The 27,118-nt window shown below is 38.0% G+C and overlaps 1 protein-coding gene across 3 annotated transcripts; it reads right to left on the minus strand.

The window, feature by feature from the left end:
* Positions 1–1,977: 1,977 nt before the first annotated feature.
* On the minus strand, positions 1,978–27,016 carry LOC101744050 (merlin). Of its 3 annotated transcripts, none has more exons than XM_038016462.2 (13): positions 26,692–27,016; positions 23,070–23,199; positions 22,730–22,935; positions 21,227–21,366; positions 20,697–20,799; positions 19,764–19,970; positions 18,842–18,946; positions 17,368–17,499; positions 16,363–16,509; positions 15,629–15,817; positions 14,852–15,045; positions 13,825–14,038; positions 1,978–5,452 (listed from the first exon to the last, which is right to left on the minus strand). In XM_038016462.2, exons 1-12 carry the CDS (start codon positions 26,776–26,778, stop codon positions 13,828–13,830), a joined length of 1,851 nt encoding a protein of 616 aa, XP_037872390.1. In that variant the 5' UTR covers positions 26,779–27,016; the 3' UTR covers positions 1,978–5,452; positions 13,825–13,827. The 3 variants fall into 3 exon arrangements, with proteins under 3 accessions (XP_037872390.1, XP_037872389.1, XP_037872391.1); XM_038016461.2 differs by lacking the exon at positions 1,978–5,452 and adding an exon at positions 9,498–13,429; XM_038016463.2 differs by lacking the exon at positions 1,978–5,452 and adding an exon at positions 9,498–13,429 and having other exon boundaries at positions 21,227–21,351; positions 26,692–27,014.
* Positions 27,017–27,118: the final 102 nt, after the last annotated feature.

A 27,118-nucleotide genomic window follows, 5' to 3' on the forward strand; every position in this document is an offset into this window, starting at 1 on the left:
TTCTGCCGTGAAGCAGTAATGCGTTTTGGTTTGAAGGGTGGGGTCGTTGTAACTATACTTGAGACCTTATAACTTATATCTCAAGATGGGTGGCGCATTTACGTTGTAGATGTCTATGGGCTCTAGTAACCACTCGCTCGTCCACCCATCTAATATATAAAAAAACAACGCCATCTATTGTTCGATAGCGGAAACACGCATAGAAGCTACTCGACTTGCCCAGAATGTTCTCGATAAATCAAGGGATTTCGTATCGACTATAAAAGCGTTACAGAGATGGAACGAAGTCTGTTCGCTCACGCAGCCCGCACTAACTTTAAATCACTCCAAATTATTTAATCCCGTTTTGGCAGGATAGCCGTCGGAGCCCCGTGGTTCGTCAGAAACGTCGACCTCCATGACGACCTGGACTTATAGTCGGATTTTTTATTAGACGAAGTCAACTGACGTTTACTGTGTTGTCAGGTTTTGATGAAATAAAAATAGTGTTGTGAAAAATTGAATGATTGAAAAAACTCCTGAGTTAATGAAATTGCCTCGATTGTCTAGTGAATAGTTGGTGTGCCGAATTGCCGATATCGGGTACGGGGTTTGAATTTTAGGCGTGCTTTGTACATACCAATGAGTTTTCGACGAAATATTATGTTCCTATAGTATCTACCTGTACTGAATACCGAGTGTTTTAAATATTAAGAAAAACATTGCGAGGAAGCTTGTAAGAATGTCCTATTTCCAATACATCATATAGTTGAAATTATAGATGTATAAAATGAGTCGACTATTATCAAAGGCGGCAATCTGACTTTTGGACAATGATTGGTAAATCAGAAAAACGAATTATTGACTTTGTATTCCATTGGCAGTCACAAAACTCTTCGGAACGACATCTTAGATAAATAACAGGTTAACTATTAACCTTTATTTAATGCAGGTTTTGAACCGTATTCTTTGAAGGAGACGATTATATTCAAATAAATCTGTATTGACATATCAATAAAAAAAATTTGTCCAAATGTACAGATTGCCGCCTTTGATAATAGACGACTCAAATATAACAATTATAGGTATGTAATGAAAATAAAAAAAACTAATTGTAGTTACATACTACTAGTAACATATATTGGAGCACTTTAATACAATTTTATTGTAAAATATAAATAATATTCTTTTATAGTTTGAAATTAATGATTAACTCTTCACACTCATTGTTCATTCATGTGATTGAACGAGAACTGAACGCATCACTATTACTTTAAATATAGCAACATTATTTCACAAAGTGACATTAGCTACTGTCAGCTGGCTTCGTCTAATTAAAAATCCGACTATAGAGTCCATCAGTAAGTATCTTCAGTCGGCATCGATGCGCCACTTCGATAATGCGGCACGACACGAGAACGACACGAATCGTGGCCGCCGGTAACTACATTCCCGATCCTGCGGACAGAATGGAAAGCAGTCGACGTCGCCTCAAACACGTCATTTCTGATCCTCCCAATCCCCCCATTGATTCGTATTGTTTAGACTAACTTTTTTTTTTAATATATTTTTTGTATTTATCCTACCGCCAAAGGAGGGGTAAAATAGTTGAGCGTACGAGTGCATGTATAATTATTTGTTACGTTCAACAATGTAAATCTTTTGTCGGCTTTCAAATTATGAGGTGTTATTATTTTCGTCCTAATTATGACGGAGACGAATAAGAATTATTCAATGTCTTCCTGTAAGTAAAGAAATAGAACTAATCCATTTTATTTGCAATCAAATAAACAAAAAACCGTATGTATTCAAAATAGAGGTTGGTTAGATTTTTTGAAGTTGAATTCTTTTAAGTTTCGTTCTTGATTTCATTTATAATTAAATTTAATTCAAGATATATTATTTTTCGTTTCTCTTGCTCTGTCAACCCTAAGCACGGGGAGAGAACAGCAAAAGAAAATCCACATTCCTGAAATCGAAAACAAACTAAAACACATATTCAAAATTTCTCTATAAATATATTTACAAAATACAATTAAAAATTGTATAAATTAAATAATTACATCACAAGTTACATGTGTATTAGGCACTTTAATGTGTACTTCAGACAATTGTTATATAATTTATAACACATTTTTACTTCATTTATTTTATTAATTTGATTATATTTACAAATATATTTTTCCTTAATTTCATACGAGTTGTTCTGTTTCAATTTTAAAATCATAAACACAGGAGTACGTACATAATTTTATGTACTAATTGAAATATTTATATCGTCATCAAATCAAAATCTGCTATGTGCACTTTTTGAGATTTTTACTTTTTGACCTTTTCGTATAGTTGACAGCCCTATATCTACCGTATAAAAAAACTGTTATGTGTCTATAGCTTTAATATTTATCTATAGCTTTCATTTAATATAGTTCTTAAAAATTCATCTTCATAATATATAAAATTTTATACGAAAATGTTTTCACTTGTTAATTAAAAATAGTTTTTGCAAATAGCAGATTTTGGTTTGACAGTGACGATATGTATCTTGTATTTCTGAAGCTACTTGCAGACGAATCACAATCATATGAATGATCAGAAACGCATCGGTACAGACACATCCATCTGAACATTGATTTTTATTTATATACATTGAGGAAAGAGAGTCGATTGGCCCTTTCAATAGATATGACGTCATTTGTGGGTAATACAAACGATCATCGATAATGTCGAGTGGTGAAAGGCTATTTCCTTTAAGCGGCATTTTTGGAATTTACAGAAGAACCATTTAAGTTTCAAATTTTGAAAAAAAATATAATAACAAAAAAAACTTCAGCTATTTGAAGGCAGTAAAATTAATAGAAGTTCAATTACTATAAAAACATTGAACTGTTGATGCTAATACCAAATAAAACGCACCTTTAATTACAAAGATAAATGTCGCTTTAACCAAAAAGCATCCCTCGCATTTCATCCCTCGATAATTATATTATGTACTATGTATATTTTAATTTATTCACAAATATTCATTCAAATTCCTTAAGTCGTCGTTTTTTAAGATAATATAATATATAGTACTAGATATAGTCAAACCTGGATAAGCGAGAGTTGTTAGTGAGAGAGAGTTAGTGTGAGAGTTGTGAGAGATGTTAAATTTGTAATTTGTTTTGTCATTTGTTCCTCCTAAATAATATATAAATAAATAAAGCTCGACTATCGCTTATAGAGGTACAGATGAAATAGCTAGATAGAGGTATAGAACGACTCTCTCTTACAAAGGTTTCTGTTTCTCGCTAATAGGGGTTTTAGGAGCTTAAAATGACGGGTTCTGGCTATTACTCTCACTTATAGAGTTTTCTCACTTATCCAGTTCTCACTTACCCAGGTTTGACTGTATTTCAAAAAAAACAAAAAAAGATGGAAGACTATACATGTGGCCTTATAGGTGGGGCCATGATATATTTTATCGCCGGCAAGATAATTAATTAATTATTGTAATAACACTTTTATTATTCGCGCCAAAACGTTATAAACTTTACGAATCTTGATCAATACATTCCCTTATTTATACCACAATTTGTTCAATAATATATTGTAATTAATATATCGAGGGGTGAATGGCCATTCGTTTTAAGGGACATTTTTGTAACTTTTTTTTAGGATTGAAGGATTACTGGTGACCCGGAGGCCTTTCCAGTTTCACCAGGACAGGTGGGCGAGCAAAGGCTCAGCCAGGAGGGGTGGGATTTGCTAACAGCTACCCGAGCGCCTCCGAAGGAGACCTAACAACTCAAGAGCAGCTGCTTCGCGAATGAATCTACTACTGGATCGGAATCGCGACCCGCTGAGAAGATCCGGCGAGAAACTCAGCGGACTGATGCATGGGTTAGGTTGCACGTCGACCTCTTTGTCGAGTTCGACGAGTACGGTTACCGAATTGTTTTTTGTAACTTTGCATGAATGAGAGCCATTTAAAGTTTAAAATTTGGGAAAAAATATCATGACAAAAATAAAACTTCAGCTACATATTTGAATGGGGTAAACATAATTGAAGTTCGTTTTTTTTATTGCTGCGATGGGTGGACGAGCTCACGGCCAACCTGGTGTTAAGCGGTTACCGGAGCCCATAGACATCTACAACGTAAATTCCGCCACCTACTTTGAGACATGAGTTGTAAGGTCTCACTTTTAACAGCACAAAGTTCAATTAAGTTCAATTCAATTAAAAACATCGAATTGTTGATGCTAATATCAAATAAAACGGATCTTTAATTACAAACATAAATGTCGTGCTAAATGTCGCTTAAACCAAAATAGCCTATCACCCGTCGATATGATAATAATATAAAATAAAAAAAACTTACCCTAACAATATCATGTTACTTAAAGATCGAGTTTGACTAAAACCATAATCGCAATAAAAATAAAATATCCATGAGAAATTTACTACATATTTATATACCTACAAAAAGTTGGTAATGCAGAGATCACAAACATTTCATGAATTATATAATAATATATTTTTAGAAACACATTTTGATAAGCCTCTAATTTAGTGCCTTTATTCTTTCACGTAGACGACGATCGCGATGACATTAAATTTAATCTTATAATAAGGCACAGTTATTACTTTAATCACATTTAATTTAAGGCGACGCGCTCCCCGCGGACAACAAACCGAAATTACATCAAACATACCCACTTATCGTTTTAATAAGATCGTATTATGAAAACCCGCAATGGAAAACAGAGACGTGCGAGCTATAAGCGTAGTACATTGCGTGTTTTTTTTATTGCTTAGATGGGTGGATGAGCTCACGGCCCACCGGAGCCCGTAGACATCTACAATGTAAATGCCGCCACCCATCTTGAGATATGAGTTCTAAAGTCTCAGTATAGTTACAACGGCTGCCCCGCCCTTCAAACCGAAACGCATTACTGCTTCACGGCAGAAATAGGCACGGTGGTGGTACCTACTCGCGCGGACTCACAAGAGGTCCTACCACCAGTCATATTTTGTCGTTGTAACGATACTGAGACCTTAACCACTTAACACCAGGTGGGCTGTGAGCTCGTCCACCCATCAAAGCAATAAAAAATAAATAATGATATATTATTATTACAATTTTAATGTATTTAGGAACAATTATTACTTACGAACAAAGCTGTTGTGTTCAGATTATAACTAGTACAACTATCATTAGTTTTAAAATCACTTTAAGATAAAAAAAATAATGAGAAAAATAGAAACTATCTAGTTGTCGCGTTTGTGAATTGAACTATTTATGGATTATCATCGGGATGCTGTTGGTACAACTCGCGCGATCTCATCTCCCAAGAGTTTGTCAATGGCACATTTCATCATTAAAAAAAAACGTATTGTATTCGTTATTTTTTTTTCCAACATACGGAACCCTTTATTGGCGTCCTGGGTCCAATCAGCACTACGTCCAGACAGCAGGCGGCGTGGCAACCCTACCTGCGATACAAAGATTTTTTTTAGGATTTAATGATTACTGGTGGCCCGGAGGCCTTTCCAGTTTCACCAGGACAGGTGGGCGAGCAAAGGCTTTTTTTTAATGCTTAGATGGGTGGACGAGCTCACAGCCCACCTGGTGTTAAGTGGTTACTGGAGCCCATGGACATCTACAACGTAAATGCGCCACCCACCTTGAGATATAAGTTCTAAGTAAGTAATTGTGGTAGGCTGTCTTGTGAGCTTGTAAGGGTAGATACCCCGCCTATGCCGCAAAACAGCGACGCTTTTCGTTGTGAAGGGCGGGGCAGCCGTTGTAAAACTAATATTTAGAACTCATGTCTCAAGGTGGGTGGCGGCATTTTCGTTGTTGATGTCTATCGGCTACGGTAACCACTTAACACCAGGTGTGCCGTGAGCTCGCCTACCTACCTAGTCCTAGGCAATAAAAAATATAGAAATATTGTGTATGCGGACAATTTCAAATAACCAGTTATTGATAACATGGTGAGTCTAATCTTGGATGAAACGTGCTGTGTCATAATTTAAAACTATTGCAGAATATCCGAAATTTTGGTTGAGAGCCACTGGTTGTTGTAACTAATGATTCGACACTAAAGTTTTCGGGTTCACCATTTAATTTGATTTTTATTTTGTTTTTTTCTTAAATTTTTATAATTTACTAATTTTACTAATTTATACCATATTCTGAGTATGTACACACGTACGGAGTCTTCATTCCCGCAAAGAATCAAAGGGAAACGGGGGTGACTGAAAATCAGCGCTGTTCAATTTATCAACCTTGAACAGCAATAGCTGAGCCACCTCCTTTTGCCTTTTCTCTTTTTTTTGCTTTTTTTTTTTTTTGTATTTCATTTTATGATGTGATAGGCAATAAATGATCTTTATTATTATTATTATTATTTATTAAAGTGTCAATTACTATTGGGATGTGAATCGAAACACATTAGAACGTGTAATCAAGACTTTTATTAGGTTTGATAACATATAATTAAAGAAAACAGGTTATGACGGCGTGTGACTAACTTAAGCAGTAATAATCAATTTCAACCAAACAACACTATGCAAGCACGGCTCATGATCTTCACCTATTTTAACACTTATAATTAGATAGAAACGTTTCTCCCTTCCCGAAGTTTCGCTTCTATCACGGAGGTGCGCGCTGTTCTTAACACCTTATGTATAAAGGGTAATGCGAAAGTTCATAATTTGCTCAAAATGAAAATTTCCCCAAATACAATTTTTCTCGGTTTTCGCGAACCGTCTTCCTCCTTGGCATCGTGTTCCTCGGTGCTGAGGGTCGTGACCTTTATGGAGCACTTTTATTCGGACTATGTTCCGCCATTCCTGTCCTCTGCGCAGTGGATAGCGACACTGATGTTGGAGTCCAACGTCGAACTAGCGCAAGGGACTAAGCCCCCTTAGCCTCTTTCCTTCCACTTTGCCGGTAATGTAGTAGTTTTTCGAGATTGACACTCTTCTTACTCGCAATTCGCAAAGATACCGGAAAACTCGACAATCCTACGTAAGCCGAAAGGATAAGACGTCCGGTGCATTCGTATCTCATCATACGAGACTACTTGTCGAACCGTTCGTTCCGATATCGAGTCGAGGGAACGCGTTCCCGCCCCCGTCACGTCACAGCCGGAGTCCCGCAAGGCTCCGCCCTCTCCCCGTTACTATTTAGTTTGTATATCAATGATATACCCCGGTCTCCGGAGACCCATCTGGCGCTCTTCGCCGATGACACCGTTGCTTCATCGACGACTTCAGACCGCAGCTACTACCATGGGACTGTGGTTCCGGAAGTGGCGCATCGACATCAACCCCACGAAAAGCACAGCGGTGCTCTTCAGAAGGGGTCGCCCTCCGAACACCACGTTGAGCATCCCTCTCCCGTCTAGGCGCGTCGACACCTCCGCCTCCGCCATTCGTCCAATCACGATGTTCGAGCAGCCCATACCGTGGGCCCCGAAGGTCAAATATTTAGGCGTCACCCTCGACAGAAGGATGACATTCCGCCCTCATATTAAGGCGGTGCGCGACCGTGCCGCCTTCATTCTAGGACGTCTCTACCCGATGATATGCAGGCGAAGTAAAATGTCCCTTAGAAATAAGGTGACACTCTACAAAACTTGCATACGCCCCGTCATGACCTATGCAAGTGTAGTGTTCGCTCACGCGGCCCGCACTCACTTAAAATCCTTCCAAATTATTCAATCCCGTTTTTGCAGGATAGCCGTCGGAGCCCCGTGGTTCGTCAGGAACGTCGACCTCCATGACGACCTGGACTTAGAGTCCATCAGTAAGTATCTTCAGTCGGCGTCGATGCGCCACTTCGATAAAGCGGCACGACACGAGAACCCTCTCATCGTGGCCGCCGGTAACTACATTCCCGATCCTGCGGACAGAATGGAAAGCAGTCGACGTCGCCCAAAACACGTCATCTCGGATCCTCCCGATCCACTAACGGTGCTTTTAGGTACTTCAAGCACCGGTCACCGTTCTCGTCGAACCCGTCGCTTGCGACGAAGGGCTCGACGAGTAAATTAACTCTCAGACACAGCCCACTGAGTTTCTCGCCGGATCTTCTCAGTGGGTCGCGTTTCCGATCCGGTGGTAGATTCTGCGAAGCACGACTCTTGCTAGGGTTCGTGTTAGCATTGTCATCAGGTTTGAGACCCCTTAGGTTAACTCACCTACTAGCCACGGTTACGCTGAAATAGCCTCTAAAAAGCTTAGGTAGGAATAAAAAAAAAAAAAAAAGCATTCAAATTCCGCAGGCGGGTACCAATTTTTCTAATGAAATACGTACTTAACAAATGTTCACGATTGATTTCCACGCTGAAGGAACAAAATCGTGTAATAAAAATGAAACCCGTAAAATTATAATTTGCGTAGAAAATCGTGATTTGTAGAGATGATTAAAACTACTTTTACGTCATTCAATGCCGCGTTTAGGTTTTTTTGTTTGGTAATCCCTACGTTTTGAACACTTTAACAACTATTAGTCTCGTCGTTTGCATAATGTGAACACTTACAAACAAGCAGGCTTGAGTTACCGGTGGCTCGAATTAAGTAACTCTTAGAGAGCTGTGGACTGTGGTTCCATAAAATGATAAGTTATTTGACTGTTTGTTGTGAAATTAGACGAGGAAATTTTGTGCAATATGACATTAGATAGAATGTTGTCAGAATGGGTCGTTGGGAAGTTTATGATTTTTTTACTTCATTCCATTAATATTTCTACGCCGGTAAGAGTAACGCCATCTATCGCCGAATAGTCGAAATGAATATCAAAGGAACTAATAACCTCGAGAACGCTCGAGAAGTACAACGCCATCTATTGTCAGATAGCGGAAACACGCATCGAAGCTACTCTACTCGCCCAGAATGTTCTCGATAAATCAAGGGATCTCGTATCGACTATAATTTTATTCCAATTGTGGGGGAGACGAATAATAATTATTCAATGTCTACGTGTAAGTGAAGACACAACTACATACTACATGGTGATCCGAGTGCCGTGTGCAAAGACTGTTATACCACGCCCCCTGCAACATGTCGCCGGCGCATCTTATTTGTCGAAGTGGTAAAGACACAAAATGGCCACGCTTTCATCTATTGTTCTTCAGGCGGAGGACATGTTGAAAGGGGCGGCAACTCCTGCGCAAATTATTATGGACTATAAGTTATAGTTATAGATATAGTTTTGGTTTTTACTATAAATACGATTGTGCCGTAATTTTAACACTAGTATACATACAGACCATCTGGAATACTTCACAACTAACCCATTTTATTTGCAATCAAATAAACAAAAAACTGTATGTATTCAAAATAGAGATGGGTTTGCTTTTTTTAAAGTTGAATTCTTTTGAGTTCTTGGTTTAATTTAATAATTAATTTTAATTCTCTACATAAAATATTATTATTCGTTTCTCTTGCTCTGTCAACCCTAAGCACGGGGAGAGAACAGCAAAAGAAAATCCACATTCCTGAAATCGAAAACAAACTAAAACACACATTCAAAATTTCTCTATAAATATATTTACAAAATACAATTAAAAATTGTATAAATTAAATAATTACATCACAAGTTACATGTGTATTAGGCACTTTAATGTGTACTTTAGACAATTGTTATATAATTTATAACACATTATTAAATCATTTATTTTATTAATTTAATTATATTTACAAATATATTTTTCTTTAATTACGTACGAGTTGTTCTATTTAAATTTTAAAATCATAAACACGGGAGTACGTACATAATTTTATGTACTAATTGAAATATTTATATCGTCATCAAATCAAAATCTGCTATGTGCACTTTTTGAGATTTTTACTTTTTGACCTTTTCGTATAGTTGACAGCCCTATATCTACCGTATAAAAAAACTGTTATGTGTCTATAGCTTTAATATTTATCTATAGCTTTCATTTAATATAGTTCTTAAAAAATCATCTTCATAATATATAAAATTTTATACGAAAATGTTTTCACTTGTTAATTAAAAATAGTTTTTGCAAATAGCAGATTTTGGTTTGACAGTGACGATATGTATCTTGTATTTCTGAAGCTACTTGCAGACGAAACACAATCATATGAATGATCAGGAACGCATCGGTACAGACACATCCATCTGAACATTGATTTTTATTTATATACATTGAGGAAAGAGAGTCGATTGGCCCTTTCAATAGATATGACGTCATTTGTGGGTAATACAAACGATCATCGATAATGTCGAGTGGTGAAAGGCTATTTCCTTTAAGCGGCATTTTTGGAATTTACAGAAGAACCATTTAAGTTTCAAATTTTGAAAAAAAATATAATAACAAAAAAACTTCAGCTATTTGAAGGCAGTAAAATTAATAGAAGTTCAATTACTATAAAAACATTGAACTGTTGATGCTAATACCAAATAAAACGCACCTTTAATTACAAAGATAAATGTAACCAAAAAGCATCCCTCGCATTTCATCCCTCGATAATTATATTATGTACTATGTATATTTTTATTTATTCACAAATATTCATTCAAATTTCTTAAGACGTCGTTTTTTTAAGATAATATAATATATAGTACTAGATACAGTCAAACCTGGATAAGCGAGAGTTGTTAGTGAGAGAGAGTTAGTGTGAGAGTTGTGAGAGATGTTAAATTTGTAATTTGTTTTGTCATTTGTTCCTCCTAAATAATATATAAATAAATAAAGCTCGACTATCGCTTATAGAGGTACAGATGAAATAGCTAGATAGAGGTATAGAACGACTCTCTCTTACAAAGGTTTCTGTTTCTCGCTAATAGGGGTTTTAGGAGCTTAAAATGACGGGTTCTGGCTATTACTCTCACTTATAGAGTTTTCTCACTTATCCAGTTCTCACTTACCCAGGTTTGACTGTATTTCGAAAAAACAAAAAAACATGGAAGACTATACATGTGGCCTTATAGGTGGGCCCATGATATATTTTGTCGCCGGCAAGATAATTAATTAATCATTGTAATAACACTTGTATTATGTTACAAACTTTAAGAATCTTGATCAATACATTCGTTTATTTATACTACAATTTGTTCAATATATATTGTAATAAATATATCGAGGGGTGAATGGCCATTCGTTTTAAGCGACATTTTTGTAACTTTTTTTTTAGGATTGAAGGATTACTGGTGGCCCGGTGGCCTTTCCAGTTTCACCAGGACAGGTGGGTGTGCAAAGGCTCAGCCAGGAGGTGTGGGGTTTGCTAACAGCTGCCCGAACGCCTCCGAAGGAGATCTAACAATTCAATAGCAGCTGCTTCGCGAATGAATCTACTACCGGATCGGAATCGCGACCCGCTGAGAAGATCCGGCGAGAAACTCAGCGAGCTGTTGCATGGGTTAGGTTGCACGTCGAACTCTTTGTCGAGTTCGACGAGTACGGTTACCGAATTTTTTTTGTAACTTTGCATGAATGAGAGCCATTTAAAGTTTAAAATTTGGGAAAAAATATCATGACAAAAATAAAACTTCAGCTACATATTTGAATGGGGTAAACATAATTGAAGTTCGTTTTTTTATTGCTGCGATGAGTCGACGAGCTCACGGCCAACCTGGTGTTAAGTGGTAACCGGAGCCCATAGACATCTACAACGTAAATTCCGCCACCCACCTTGAGACATGAGTTGTAAGGTCTCACTTTTAACAGCACAAAGTTCAATTATATTCAATTCAATTAAAAACATAGAATTATTGATATGGTAATACCAAATAAAACGGATCTTCAATTACAAATATAAATGTCGCGCTAAATGTCCTTTAAACCAAAATAGCCTATCATCACCCGTCGATATGATAATTATATAAAATAAAAAACTTACCCTAACAATATCATGTTACTTAAAGATCGAGTTTGACTAAAACCATAATCGCAATAAAAATAAAATATCCATGAGAAATTTACTATTTATATGTATATATACCAAAAGTTGGTAATGCAGAGATCACAAACATTTCATGAATTATATAATAATATATTTTTAGAAACACATTTTGATAAGCCTCTAATTTAGTGCCTTTATTCTTTTACGTAGACGACGATCGCGATGACATTAAATTTAATCTTATAATAAGGCACAGTTATTACTTTAATCACATTTAATTTAAGGCGACGCGCTCCCCGCGGCCAACAAACCGAAATTACATCTACAATGTAAATGCCGCCACCCACCTTGAGATATGAGTTCTAAAGTCTCAGTAGATAGTCGGATTTTTAATTAGACGAAGCCAGCTGACAGTAGCTAATGTCACTTTGTGAAATAATGTTGCTATATTTAAAGTAATAGTGATGCGTTCAGTTCTCGTTCAATCACATGAATGAACAATGAGTGTGAAGAGTTAATCATTAATTTCAAACTATAAAAGAGTATTATTTATATTTTACAATAAAATTGTATTAAAGTGCTCCAATATATGTTACTAGTAGTATGTAACTACAATCAGTTTTTTTTATTTTCATTACCTACCTTTAATTGTTATATTTTATACATCTATAGTTTCAACTATATGATGTATTGGAAATAAGACAGTCTTACAAGCTTCCTCGCAATGTTTTTCTTAATGTTTAAAACACTTGGTATTCAGTACAGGTAGATACTATAGGAACATAATATTTCGTCGAAAACTCCTTGGTATGTACAAAACACGCCTAAAATTCGAACCCCGTACCCGATATCGGCAATTCGGCACACCAACTATTCACTAGACAATCGAGGCAATTTCATTAATTCAGGAGTTTTTTCAATCGTTCACTTTGTCACAACACTATTTTTATTTCATCAAAAACTGACAACACAGTAAACGTCAGTTGACTTCGTCTAATAAAAAATCCGACTATAGTTACAACGGCTACCCCGCCCTTCAAACCGAAACGCATTACTGCTTCACGGCAGAAATAGGCAGGGTGGTGGTACCTACTCGCGCGGACTCACAAGAGGTCCTACCACCAGTCATATTTTGTCGTTTTAACTATACTGAGACCTTAACCACTTAACACAAGGTGGGCTGTGAGCTCGTCCACCCATCAAAGCAATAAAAAATAAATAATGATATATTACAATTATAATGTATTTAGGAACAATTATTACTTACGAACAAGGCTGTTGTGTTCAGATTATAACTAGTACAACTATCATTAGTTTTAAAATCACTTTAAGATAAAAAAAAAAATGAGAAAAATAGAAACTATCTAGTTGTCGCGTTTGTGAATTGAACTATTTATGGATTATCATCGGGATGCTGTTGGTACAACTCGCGCGATCTCATCTCCCAAGAGTTTGTCAATGGCACATTTCTTCATAAAAAAAAACGTAATATTCCCGTTAATTGTTTTCCAACATACGGAACCCTTTATTGGCGTCCTGGGCCCAATCAGCACTACGTCCAGACAGCAGGCGGCGTGGCAACCCTACCTGCGATTTAAAGATATTTTTTTGGATTTAATGATTACTGATGGCCCGGAGGCCTTTCCAGTTTCACCAGGACAGGTGGGCGAGCAAAGGCTTTTTTTTATTGCTTAGATGGGTGGACGAGCTCACAGCCCACCTGGTGTTAAGTGGTTACTGGAGCCCATGGACATCTACAACGTAAATGCGCCACCCACCTTGAGATATAAGTTCTAAGATCTCAGTACAGTTACACGGCTGCCCCACCCTTCAAACCGAAACGCATTACTGCTTCACGGCAGACTATTATACACAGAGTAAAGCACAAAAACTACTACCACCAGTAACTCGACGTCACTTTATTATTAACGAGACCAGCGAAGTTTAACTTCGATAATGTTAATCTTACTTAAACGTCATACCGTTCACAGATCCTCGTAGAAGGCGAGGCGCTGCCCCGTGGAGCCCTGCCGCAGGCGGCGCAGCGTGGAGTACTTGTCGTCGGGGCGCGCGGCGTGCTGCCGGTCCAGCGTGCCGCGCCCCTCCCCGCGCCCCTCGCCCCGCAGCACGCTGAACTCCCCGCGCAGGGACTCCAGCTGGGCTTGGAGGTGCTTCGACTTGGCCAGGTACTCCACCCTGTGGGCACAACGCGGACCTCATGCCTCTACTGCGGACACCGGCGAGCCCCCGAGCGACTTCAAATATTGCGAATGTCTTTATGTGTCCCATATCATCTCATCTCATTTCATTTAATTTCATGCCAGTTGATTGATGTCTCAAATTAATCATTTTCATTTAATTTCACTCCATATTATCATTTTTTCATAAAACTAAGAATATGAATTAAAATAAGATATGACCTAAAGGTCTTAGTTACCAGGTCATAAAATCCCATTAAAAAAAATGTCTTTGTGTGTGTGTAGCCTAGAAGCATTACTTCGCATACTCGGTTCGAACCTCAAGTGACACTGATTAATTCTACTGTTATTTATATAGGGGAATGATATATGTAGGTATACTATAACAGGAAGATCTTCCACCGAGCGGGAGATATTGCTCGGTAGACCGACGATCCCAATGTTGTTGTTCGGAACTTGTATATATATTTTTTTATTGCTTAGTTAGGTGATATTAAGTGGTTACTGGAACCCATAGACATCTACAACGCCAGTCCCACCCTTAAAGCCGAAACGCATTACTGCTTCACGGCTGAAATAGGCAGGGTGGTGGTACCCACCCGCGCGGACTCACAAGAGGTCCTACCACCAGTAGAGATATGCAAGCTTATCTTGAAAATGACTGTCAAATATATTGTGTTCTGTGATGGCTACCCGTCAGAAATATATATATTTTTTATTGATCGCTCTGATGAGGTTCCCGTAGGACAATACCACCACCATAGACAACTATAAAATAAGCTCATACTCAGAGACATATATAGTAACAAACCTCTCCTTTTCGATTTCCAGCGAGAGCCTGTGTATGTGCGGGTCGGAATCGTCGGGCACGAGCTGGTAGGAGTTGAGCTCGGGCTCCGGGGCGCCGGCCGCGCCGTTCTGCAGGCCTTCGCCCCCCAGCTCGGCGGGCAGCGAGCACGTGGACGGGAACAGGCTGCACGGGACCGTCGGCGACGCCGGAAATTGCTGCGTCAATATAGAAACACCGTTATATACCTCGACACATTTAATAAAAAATATCTATACTAATATATAAATCTACAGTAGTTTTTACGGATATTCCGTTATAACTACTGAACCATGCATCCGATTGACTTGAAACTTGGTATCCATGTAGAAAATACATGTACTTAATGGATAGGCTAATATTTATAAGAGTCTTGGACTCCCTACACCAGTTGGGGGGACGTTAAATGATGAGAATCTTTGTGAGGGTGAGAAATAATAATGTCAATTTTAAATGCCCAGCGAAGCGGACGGGTACAGCTAGTATTGAATAAAGACAATCTAATAATTACTCGATTGGTATCGTGATACGGTTTTCAAACTAAACTAACTTTGTCTTAAAAATGAAAAATAAAACTCTTAAAGGAAGTAGATTAAGCCGATTTGCAAAAGCCTAAGGAAATATTGATATACGTTATATTTCGCTGATGTGACGGTAGTCGAAGATTTAAATTGAAAATGCGTTATTCCACGACCTACAGATTGAAAGCGCCCGTCAACCTTACACAAGGAGTCCGCGTCTGCAAACTGTAGACAAGGTTACCTGCGGCAAGGATCCGGTCGACGTCCTGCTGAGGAAGTTGAGGAGTTTCTCTTTGGCTTGTTTCTCCGCCACTCTGGCGGTCAGCAGTTCCGCCTTCAGTCTCTCGGCTTCGGCGGCCCTTTTCTCCGACTCCTCGACCAGCCGCGCCGTCAGGTACTCCGCCTCGCGGGTCTTGCGTTCCAAGTGTACCTGTTCGCAGACCAGGGTGCTATATAACAAGTATTTTTTTCTCCCTACCTAATCTATGGTAGCCTAAGAAGCTACTTAATAACGTAAGAACAACGTAAATTAGACGCTCTATCTATGTTCTCGCTCTGGCCCTTCTTAAATTGTATATTTTTTCTATGGACGTAGCAAATCTATCGCGGGTTAAATTTTACTCTGAATGCGCCTAAAGAAGTTTAACTTCTATAATTCACTTTATTCGTTTGTAGTTTTGTTTGTCGCGGTCCTTTAGACTAATTTCTAGACGAATTTATTTAAAGCAATATTATTGTAAAACCAGTAGGATAAATGAAGAAAACCACAATACTACACACCGCAAAAGAAGTTTCACTTCTTTCACGGGCATCAAGTTGCATGCGCATTTATTATTACAAAATAAATATCGGATGTTGAATTTTTTTAGATTATGACATTCGTAATACTTAGATACAATAAAACCAGATCGTCGCGAGATCGAGGGATTAAAAAACAAGCCATTATGAACTTTAACTGTGTCGTAATAAACGTACCTTTTCCTCTTCAGTCTTGATGGCAGACAGCCTAAGTCTAGCGTTCTCTCGTTCAGCGTCCGCCGCCTTCTGCGCGAGTAGAGACGCTTCTTCCTCTGCTACTCTACCTTTCTCAGCTAATAGTTCTGCCGTCTCCTCGGACCGGCGCTGGATGAGAAGGTATTGCATTTTAAAACATCTTGCTCCGTGAATATATTTTTTATGGGATTTTATGACCTGGTTTAAGTCGTCCTGGTCTAATGGATAAGACCGGACGGTGCATTCGTGTTGTGCGATGCACTGGTGTTTCAATCTCAGGCGGGTACCAATTTTTCTAATGAAATACGTACTCAACAAATGTTCACGATTGACTTCCACGCTGAAGGTTTTTTATTTTTTTTTTATTGCTTAGATGTGTGGACGAGCTCACAGCCCACCTGGTGTTAAGTGGTTACTGGAGCCCATAGACATCTACAACGTAAATGCGCCACCCACCTTGAGATATAGTTCTAAGGTCTCAGTATAGTCACAATGGCTGCCCCACCCTTCAAACCGAAACGCATTACTGCGTCACGGCAAAAATAGGACCTCTTGTGAGTCCGCACGGGTAGGTACCACCGCCCCGCCTATTTCTGCCGTGAAGCAGTAATGCGTTTCGGTTTGAAGGGCGGGGCAGCCGTTGTAACTATATTTGAGACCTTAGAACTTATATCTCAAGGTGGGTGGCGCATTTACGTTGTGGATGTCTATGGGCTCCAGTAACCACTTAACACCAGGTGGGCTGTGAGCTCGTCGACCCATCTAAGCAATAAAAAAAAATGTGGTTTCTGAAATTTACATAATCTTTCATTAAACAAAATATAGGATAGGTAATATGTTACTGCCATCTACAGGAGAAATGGGAAACTAATCGAAGCGAAGCCACCTAGTGGCCGACGCCCGTAAACATTTTTGTTGAGTGTTTGAGTTGCTTATCTATAACTAATGTATATGTATTATCTATGGTTGTGACGTCACAGTACGTACGAGCGCCTCGTTGGCGAGCCGTATCTCCTCCTGGTACTGCAGCAGCCGCTGCTCCATGGCCGCGCGCTCCCGCTCCGCCACCTCCCGGAGCTGCTTCTCCCGGGACAGCTTGTTGCGTTCTATTTGCCGACGCTGCAATCGTTACAGTTTTATCTTAACGAATGCCATCTCAGTGAGTGGGCAGCGCCTTCCAGAAACGTCCTCGTGGTTGCGGCACTGTCGGGACATCAATTGCCGTGCCTACGTCACACGTGGGTAGCGACGTATACTTTATCTTTAAACGAGCAATTCTTGGAGTAATGTAGGATTGGTAAGAACGGAACGTATGAAAAGAGTGTGGAACGGAGCGTTAAGATGTGAGTGAGAGAAAATGGAAAGAAAGGGAGAGGAGAATGACAGACAAAATTATAGAGAAAAGGAAGATGGCGAGGACGGTTGAAAAATGAGCAAGACGTAATAAATGTGTTAATTATTTATTATTAGAACAAAAGATTTTGGAGCAGGTGAAGTTTTATTTTATGCGCTGCGATCCCTATTCTACATATATTATATAAATAATCTGAATCACGGAAACGGCTCCAACGATTTTCATAAAATTTAGTATACAGGGGATTTGGGGGGGCGATAAATGGATCTCGCTACGATTTATTTTCAGAAAATGTTATTTTTTTTCGTGTTTTCAATAATCAACTTTATCGATAATTTAATTTTTTTCTTTAAATAACTAGTTCATTTTTTTTTTTTTATTCTTTCACACTTCTTTCTTTATTCTTTCATAGTTATTATTACAATACATAAATATTGAATTGAACAACAATAAACTAAAAAGTCTGTGAATTATAACCATTAGCAATTTTTTTGTTGTTCAAGTCACAGACAACTCTTTCGTTTGTCAGCATATAAGTTTACTATAAGGCTGTATGGGCTAATTTTCCCTTTGTCTATTGGCGAATTTAAAAACTATGGCACTCAGTTTTGGGATGTTATCAAATAAGTAATTTATATTTTTGTAAAACAATGCCAGGGTGAAAGAAATGTTGATACATAAACTAAAGAACATGAAAAAATAAGACATAGTTTTTCAAGTACAAATAGTTTCATGAAGTTGGCCCACTTTTGGGCATTGTCCTTTATTTCTTTTTTTTTAAATATTAAATAAATTGATAATAAATATGTAACGTTAGTAATTTAATAATATTTAGTATGAATTATATTAAATAATAATTTTGTCATTTATATACTAAAAAATGAATGCTAATAACACTTTTTTTTACGAGTGTACATGCGCGAAATTTCACCTGCAGCTATATTCAGACTCGCCAAGTTACGTCGGTCGTATTGTAATGAGCGATTTAGTGGGCAACTTCATTCTGTTAATTTTGTGTCACGGTGCGCGCGCATCGTAAAATTTCACTCTCATAAATTTTTCATAACGCGCCTAAAGAAGTATAACTTCAAAAAATCAGGTACAAACCTGTTTCTCCTCTTTGGCCTGCGCTTTCATCTGCTGGACCTCCATGGTGTCCGGCTTCCGCCTTCTCATATACAGATCGTGATTCCCGATACACAGATCCAGTATCTGAAAACCAATCACAACGTCATTACTGTGTAGAGTGTGACGTCACGAAGCTGTATTCAGAGCGATGGTTATTTTTATTTTCTTTTAAGGTACAACACGTGCACGTACGACCAGAATTTTTTATTGTCTTTTTTTTTAAGGGATTATATAACCTGGTAATTAAGACCTTTAAGTCATGTCTTATTTTAATTTATATTTTTATTTTTATGAAAATTATAATATTAAGTGAAATGAAGTGAAGTGAAATGAAATGATATGGGATGAAATATAATCACAGTAAATTGGTGGTCATTTACTGAGATTTTTTCAGTGGACTATTTGGAGGATCCCGAGAAGTTACGTCCAGCGGCTTTGTTTCATTTTCCCACATTTGTGCTCTTTCACAGATATTAAACAGTTAATAAACCACCGTTATTACACATTTAAACCTGAAGAAACGCTTAATAGACAAAATAAAACAAATCGCACAACTTGACACCTCGCGTTCCCGCCAAAAAGTCGCGAAATTAGTAGGTACCGTACCGTAGGCTACGAATAAATAATAAGTCGTAGGCCGTAGGTACCTATGTAAACGTTTCATTTTTCTATTAAAAATTAGGCGAAAGTACTCCTCGTGCTCCCGCCAAAAAATCGACTTTTAATGTCTTACACTGACTGTGTTGCCACACTTACTATAACGTTCCCACATTCAAAAAACAGTCATACAAAACTTCATGTTTAAGATTGCCCTAAACAATTACAAGGCCATGGGAGCCATCCTCACCCGTCATTGAAAGCTCAGAACGGGTTAGTCGAGAACGTGCTGTGGTCCACTCACCAACTTGTTCATTCCCTTCGGCGAGAAGAATATGAAGTTCGTGACGCTTCTGTCGACGAACTTTATAATGAACTTTTTATCGTCGAACGATATGTGCTTTATTTCGGACCACGGGAAGGTGGTCTTTGGGGTGAGCTTATTGTCCTTCTCGTATATGTTCAGTCCAAGGGCTGTCACGCCAAGATACAGTTCCGTGTCTTTTTTGTTCTGAAATATATCAAGTTGTTTTTTATTACTATGGATTAGATCAGGGGTGGGCAAATATTTTGATAGTCGGGCCACATTGCAGATGAAAATTTGACCTCGGCCCAAACAGTTTTTTTTTCTAATTTTAAGTATAGTTTTTGCTAAGGATATCAATTAGTGAATTTTAAAACCAACATTTTTGAATCAAATTATTTATTTATCAAGTCATTTCATTCATTCATTCATTCAAGACATCTACAACGTAAATGCGCCACCCGCCTTGAGATATAAGTTCTAAGGTCTCAGTATAGTTACAACGGCTGCTCCACCCTTCAAACCGGAACGCATTACTGCTTCGCGGCCGAATTAGGCAGGGTGGTAGCCCTGCCTACTTCTGCCTCGACCTACCCCTACGGACCAAAGCGTGAACGAGTGCAGTTAAAATTTTTTGAATTATTACTATCTTCTTCTTCTTGCCCATAACCCATTGCTTGAGGTCAGACTGGTTCCCATGGTACAAGGACTCCTGGGACCAAATGACTGCGCGAGATTGAAGTTTGACCACTGCTTTTAGTAAAGCTAGAGTTTAATAAAGCGGAGTAAGTTGGACGGCGGCCATTCACATCATTGTCCCATTCTCTATCTCTTCAAATCGTGGCATAAGGTACTATAAGCCCATGGCATCCCCCTATACATCATCATTGGACCCTCCCACAGCGGATTAGTTACAATAAACATGATTCTCACTTTGATGGCGAAATAGTTAACGCCGTACATGTCTAAGTCCTGTGCTATCTTCAGATATTCCATTTCGGCTTCGTCACGCGACATCCCTTTGTGGTCTGCGTACCTGAAAAAAAAATCTCTTATATAATCTGTGTTCGTTTTTGGCGGGAACGCGAGCAGTTTAACATCTGTGAATTGCAAGGTGTGGGAGAGTGAAACTAAGTCGCTGGGTGTAGTTTAGATGCACTTATATTATAGATTTGAAAGTTCATACACAGTTGTTTATAAAAATTTATATACAAAGGCTTCACTGGCCCATGAGCGCCCGTGTGCAATCATTACCCTAGCGCCCTCTAATGAGCACGCGGAAAAAGATTATAGGTGCAGATGTAACAAGTTCATTGAAAGCAATGGTCAGCATTCTCATCGAACTTTTAGTAGTAAACAGCGGTAATACTGATAATGTCATAGCTAAAAACAATCTCAAAGAATACCTGGTGTTATCTAGCTTCCCGGATAAAGCTGTACCACCCCCCCCCCCACACACTTACCAAATCTTGATCCTGTCCTCCCACATCTCCGGCGTCATCTGGTACTGATCTATGACCCGTTGAGGGAGCAGATCCTCGCTGGCCAGCATACCGGGCTTGTAGGCGCTCTCGTCATAGTCGCCATACTGAAAAACATAGGCCTTTGGGAAATACTAGTTAGGTATTAACTTCAAAACTTATGGACAGTTAAGGCGTTCTTTAACGTTATTCTTTCCTTCAAATTTCTTTTTTGTTGCTTAGATGTGTGGACGAGCTCACAGCCCTCCTGGTGTCAAGTGGTTAGTGGATCCCACAGACGTCTACAAATGCGCCACCCATCTTGAGATATAAGTTCTAAGGTCTCAGTATAGTTACAATGGCTACCCCACCCTTCAAACTGAAACGCATTACTGCTTCACGGCAGAAATAGGCGGGGTGGTGGTACCTACCCGTGCGGACTCACAAGAGGTCCTACCACCAGGCCGGAATTGAGGACGCACCATTATTTTCAGTTTGCGCTAGGCCCACCAGATGCTAAGCTGTTACCTGACATGAGTCTGAAAACCTTTCAAACTGGAACCCATGACTGCTTCGCTGCAGAATGTGGCAAATTGATGATACCTCCACCTTATTACACAACACCACCTCTTTTGTGACTTTAGTATAGTGTGACTTTATTATTTCTCCACATATCAAGGGAAACAAACGCATTATTGATATGAAAAAAATAATTCAACGTAATAAATTTGTATAGGTTTGAAAAGTAAGGCTGTGGTGACGCTGGGAATATCTCTGGGCCACCAGCAATCCCATCTTAAACCGTCCCAACAAACCAACAACAAGACTTTTCAATTCAATATTTAATGGTCAAAAATCTTAAATCCCCACATTCAAAGACCAGTTTTTATCGCAAATACTAGACCTCTACTCGTTTTTGTTACTAATAGACACTCACTGATATTAATCCGTGAGGTACGCTGTGAGTACAGCAGAAGACTGTCCACTATGTGATCCTTATTGACACAATAGATTTGATAGTAAAAACTGCGTAAAGGTATCCCAACTGCGTCCTGGAACAATCTTCTTAAAGACTAAACGCGTAGAGCGATATCTCCATATTGGACCTAATCACGATTTTTGAAAAAAATTTTCTACCTACTCTGGTAATATCGAGGGGTTATACTAGATTCGCAGAACAAGCAGATGAGTTCACAGGGCTCTAACTTGACGACGTTGGTAACACGCCCTAGTAAGAACAGTACATTGCAGAATCTACCACCGGATCGGAAACGCGACCCACTGAGAATATCCGGCGAGAAACTCAGTGGGCTGTGTCTGTGGATTAATTTACTCGGCGAGCCCTTCGTTGCAAGCGACGGGTTTGGATTACCGGTGCTTGAGGTACCTAAAAGCACCGTTAGTGGATCGGGAGGATCCGTAATGACGTGTTTAGGGCGACGTCGACTGATTACCATTCGATCCGCAGGATCGGGAATGATCTAATCACACAATTCTAAGACTCACTTTAGCTTGTACAGCGTAACTGGCCAGTAGGACGGAAGCCTCGGGGGGACAGTAGATGTCCATGCTTAATATCGCCTGCTTCACCTGGAGGAACAGCAGGTGCTGTGTGACCTCTTGGATCAGTTCTTCGGCCACGTCCTCGGGATACAACTTGCAGAGTAACATGAAGGGAGTACCTGGCATTTGGGAGACGCATTGGTCTTGTACTGAAAATAAAACACAGGTACATAAGTATAATACAAAACAAAAGAATATAGGACATTCTATTGGTACAATTCGGCCTGAGTAAAAGTAGTTCTAATAATGTAACCGTAAATAAACAAATAAACTTTACTGATACCTCTCTTGTCCAACTTCAGCCAGCTTATAAAATGTTTTGTGTCTTCGAATTGGAGACCGAAGAACCATGTTTCACGTAGGCCAATTGTCCTGCACACCAGGTCGAACAAATCACGACCCGTAGCTCGCCACTGGAACACAATCGATTCCTTAGCTCTGTGTGCTTATTGAGAGTTCTTTAACGTTCTCGACAGCGCAAAAGTTAACTCAAAATTGTATGGAGTTACAGCGTTTACCGTTAGGGGCGCTGTTCCAACTGCATACAAATTGGAGTTAACTTATACGCTATCGAGAACGTTAAAAAACTCGCACTAAGCAGTGATCGCAATTTGAATACCGGAACGAAAAAACGACACCAGGTAGAGACAAACATATGCATATACAGGAATGTGCCTACCAGAGAATGAGATAGAATTCTTCTGAAGGTTTCACTTCTAACTTTCTACGTTAATATACCTTAACCTTTTTAAACACTATTGTTATTGGAATTTAATCTTACAGCGTAATGGACAATTTATGCCATTGCTATTTTGACTAGTGCACTTATAAAGTCATAGGCCTTATCTATTGCATTTATAATGTAAGATGAAGAATATCAATTACATTGTTAGTAAACTGGATTAAATGAATTGAAGTGAATCACATTAAATTGGTGCCCGTCTGCGGGATTCGAACGCCAGCACATTCATATCACTCGATACGATCACACCAGGCGTCTTATCCTTTAGGCCACGACGACATCAAAACATTTGACATTTACAAGTTCATTTCTTTTACAGTACCTACATATTATAATTTCAATACTGTTACGCCGATAAGAGTAACGCCATCTATCGCCGATCGTCAAAGGACCTAGAAGTACAACGCCATCTATTGTCAGATAGCGGAAACTACTACTAGAGATGTGTGGAATATTCTAGATAATTCTAGGAATGTGGTATCAACTATAAAAGCGTTGCAGGGATGGCACGCAGTCAGTCAGTAATCGGAACTACTCGAAGCGAAACAGCGAACGGATCACCTGAAGCGAAGCGAAGCGAACTGAGAATTTTAACGTGTTTGTAATGTGTTTAAGCGTTTTAAGTGTTGAATACAGTTTTTAAGTTGTACTTTAGTGGAATTTTATTTATCCCGAACCCCAGCGCGTAACAATATTAATAAATCAAATAAATTAAGTTAAAAATTAAGTCAAATAAATTAAATTCCCTTATTAGCAGCTATTTAAAAAACAACGTTCTAAATAATTGTAAGCATTTTAATTAGCAAAACTACGCATCGCCATGTTATCATACAATGGAATTTGAATGATAAGAATAACATGCTAATAGTGTTATTTTGTAAGGAATACATTATCTTCTACAGATATAAAAATGAATATTTGTAGCTTTGTTGTTGTTCGTTTTCTATGTGATGTCAAACACAATTAAACAGAATCTAACCAAACCATAAATCTAAAGGTGGGCGGTGACAGTCACATTTATAATAAATGGGCTTTGGTAAAGATTTAACTTCGGTGAACCGTGATTTAGTCTACTGATTATTAGGGTTAAGGGTGCGTTATCATTTTAATATTATTAAATAATAAAAATTGTAAAAGTAAGAAACAAAACCTTGATCAAGTAACATATCCCTTTTTTAATTTATGTAAAAAAATTCAATGACAAATTATTCAGCCATCTTATTATAGTTTAAAACATAGTTCTTCTGGTTAGAAGTAGATTGTCCTTTTCATTCCATTTGTCTATTCAGCAATAGCAAGGTTATAAATCCTGTTCAGTAAATTTCTTGACTACTCTTAACTATATAACAGCGGTCCCATCCTTCAAACAGGAGCACATCATTGCTAAGTAGCAGAATTAGGGAGGATCATGGTGCCTACTAGATAGGGCCTACAATATGCTCTAATACTACTGTAAACCATGTTATGTTGGTATACAACTAAGGGAACTATACTGGCTGTTCTCTGGTCAATCTTCGAGTTGCCTTTTCTGACACCCACAGAAAGCTTTGATGTGGTGAAATTTTAGGCATGATTTAATTTATTATTACAATTTACCTCTACCATGCAATTAAGGAAATATAATTTACTAATATTAATAAACAATTCAACAATACAATAATGCTCTTATTTATCCTTAATTATAATGTATTTTGTAATTATACTCAATATTTTTACTGTTATTATTTATATACATATAATATATATATATACGCTTTTAATACATATACATTATATAATACAAATATTTTATTCTTTCAATATTAGTGACGACTCTTAACACTAACTTAGAAAGAAAATTCATCAACACTGTCACTAATGTTAGTGATGTTTAGAATGTATTTTCGAATACAATAATGTATAGTAATGTTTGTTTATTAAGTTTTTTTTTATTGCCTAGATGGTTTGACGAGCTCACAGCCCACCTGGTGTTAAGTGGTTACTGGAGCCCATAGACATCTACAACGTAAATGCGCCACCCACCTTGAGATATAAGTTCTAAGTTCTCAGTATAGTTACAACGGCTGCCTCTCCCTTCAAATCGAAACGCATTACTGCTTCACGGTAGAAATAGGCAGGGTGGTGGTACCTACCCGCACGGCCCCACAAGAAGTCCTACCACCAGTAATTACACAAATTATAATTTTGCAGGTATGATTTTTATTACACAATGTTATTCCTTCACTACGGAAGTCAATCGTGAACATTTGTTAAGTATGTATTTCATTAGAAAAATTGGTACCCGCCTGTGGGATTCGAACACCAGTGCATCGCTCAACACAAATGCACTGGACGTCTTATCCTTTAGGCCACGACGACATCAAATCACAGGTCTCTTAGAGTGGAGCTGTTAGCTAGAGCTGCTATTGGCACAATGGCTGAACATATTCTTTTATGTTGAGACTTCATTGTACTATTTCTGATAAAATTTAATCTTTGACATTCAGTTGAGTGATAACTCATGTTATAATGTCAAAGGAACTCATTAATCTTCACACAAAATATACAGCATTTACAATGTTAAGTATAGTAGAAACTTCTTTGTTAAAAAAATTATATACATCCAAATATATGTGATATTCAAGTTTACATATTTAGCTTGCTTTTAAAAACTGTCTAAAGTTACACATTCTAAAGATATTTATTATAATTAATATAAAATGACTTCTGTTTTTACACTCTTTAATTTTTAAAATTACATTAGTGTTTCTAATATTTAGGAAATGAAAACATTAATCCAAACAAACTTTTTAATTAAATTTCTGAATATTATATTTCTATGTTTTTTAATCAAATCATTTTAAAAGAAATCATCATCATGAAGAAATTTCAAAACTTAAATATTTAACGCGAGCAACCTTACATACATGGTAAAAATTTAAAGATAATTATTATTTATAATGACATTTTTATTAAGCAATGTGGTCAAACAGATAAGAGTCATAGAAGATATGATCATTATACCCTCAACATACAAAGTACTTGCAATGTTCATTAATATCATCAATTAACAAGTGCAGGGCGCCTCCGCATGACTCATAATACGATCGGATGAATACTTAGTACCTACTAAATGGAAATAGTGTAAACAAAAAGGTTTACCACAACAGAAAATACAGTTTACCTCGAGGTTGAACTCCAATTCAGCATCCAATGTGCATACTTTAACTGGAAAAGATTTAGCAGCTTTCTTCCTCCGGAAGGGCGGCATTATTCTTATATCATTTCTCGTTTACAAGAATCACGAAACACCACCGAGGTTATGAATTTTCAACTAGCATTTAACTAATTACACGGCAACGTCTCCCGTTTACGTAATGAACACTCGATAAAGGAATGCGTGTAATTTCACATTGCGTACTATTTCCAGCGGTTATTATTTACAAACAAGAAAAACGTCAATGAAACAAGCAATGCGAAGGTGAATGAAAAACCTATTGAAAGGTAAACGTTCCATTCTACTTTAAAATACATCGGACTGGTCATTGAAATGAAGTTTAGGTCACGTATAACGAAACGTAATATGGATTTGAAAAATGAAAGAAAAAATC

The sequence above is a fragment of the Bombyx mori genome, chromosome 16, assembly GCF_030269925.1.
Source record: "Bombyx mori chromosome 16, ASM3026992v2".
Classification (NCBI taxonomy): Eukaryota; Metazoa; Arthropoda; class Insecta; order Lepidoptera; family Bombycidae; genus Bombyx; species Bombyx mori.

Excerpts from the sequence above, each read along its gene's own strand:
- LOC101744050 (XM_038016462.2), bottom strand. The coding sequence starts at position 26,778 with ATGCCGCCCTTCCGGAGGAAGAAAGCTGCTAAATCTTTTCCAGTTAAA. Across the intron at positions 20,800-21,226 it reads GAGGACAGGATCAAGATTTG|GTACGCAGACCACAAAGGGA; the intron begins GTAAGTGTGTGG and ends TTTTTTTTTCAG. Across the intron at positions 18,947-19,763 it reads CGAAGGGAATGAACAAGTTG|ATACTGGATCTGTGTATCGG; the intron begins GTGAGTGGACCA and ends ATTGGTTTTCAG.